General features: G+C 56.3%; 1 protein-coding gene across 1 annotated transcript; it reads left to right on the top strand.

The window, feature by feature from the left end:
* Window positions 1-203: 203 nt before the first annotated feature.
* Window positions 204-578, top strand: SPACA4 (sperm acrosome associated 4). Its single transcript, XM_054581206.1, has one exon. It carries the CDS (start codon window positions 204-206, stop codon window positions 576-578), a length of 375 nt encoding a protein of 124 aa, XP_054437181.1.
* The last annotated feature ends 345 nt before the right edge of the window (window positions 579-923 follow it).

Below are 923 nucleotides of genomic sequence, written 5' to 3'. Positions count from 1 at the left end.
GGAAGCTGCTGAGACCTGCGGAACCGAGAGCCGTGGTCACGACAAAGCTCCTGAGAGAGACGCGGACTGTTGGGAACCAAGGACACTGCAAGTGGTGACTGTGGGAGGCCGGTACCAGGGGGAAAAGTCTCGTGGGCGTTAGTGGGGTCATTCGGCAGTTCCCGGGAGGCCTAGCTGGGGCCCTGTCACTGACGATGGCCATCATGGTCCTCGGTTGGCTGCTGTTTGTGGTGATACCTCTGCCATCCGGCACAACCGGCATTAAGAGCTGTATGTTCTGTGAGCTGACCGACTCTCTGAGCTGCCCCGGCATCCTCATGAGCTGCGGCGAAGATGAGGAGTGCTTCACGGGCGAGGGGACGGCTCCCGGCGTCGGCGCCATCACCAACAAAGGCTGCGTGCGATCCAGTTTGTGTGGCCGCGAGGAGCCTGTCACCTACCAAGGCGTCACCTACAGCCTCACCTCCAACTGCTGCTTCGGCAACATGTGTAACAGGGCCCCAAACCCCGCAGGCAGCCAGATGGCGGTGACCCTCATCGGACTTGCGCTGACCGGGCTGCTGCTCCATTGGCTGTGATGGCAGGGCCTAGGACTGGACTCGAGGCTCTACTGCTCCTTCTACCCCCTGCCTCCACCCCTTTTCCCCCATTAAATGGTGAAATGCCTTAAACAACTTGTGGTTCTGGCTTCACTCATTCCAGGGGTTAGCGGTTGGGAGAATGCGCCATGGGTTTCACTGTACTACTGTTATGTCATTGGTCCTAAGACGTGTATCTTTTCACACTTTGATCAGGACACTTCCTTTCATTGGTGATACCTTATAATTGATGAAATATGGTAAAAAAAAATAATATTAGGGGAAGGGGCAAAGGAACATGAGCAGAGGATTCATGGGAACAGACAAGGCGGGGGAGGTGGGGGA

The sequence above is a fragment of the Pteronotus mesoamericanus genome, unplaced genomic scaffold, assembly GCF_021234165.1.
Source record: "Pteronotus mesoamericanus isolate MK-2021 breed Mesoamerican mustached bat unplaced genomic scaffold, CSHL_Meso_final contig_65, whole genome shotgun sequence".
Classification (NCBI taxonomy): Eukaryota; Metazoa; Chordata; class Mammalia; order Chiroptera; family Mormoopidae; genus Pteronotus; species Pteronotus mesoamericanus.
This window is presented reverse-complemented; position numbering and strand designations above follow the sequence as displayed.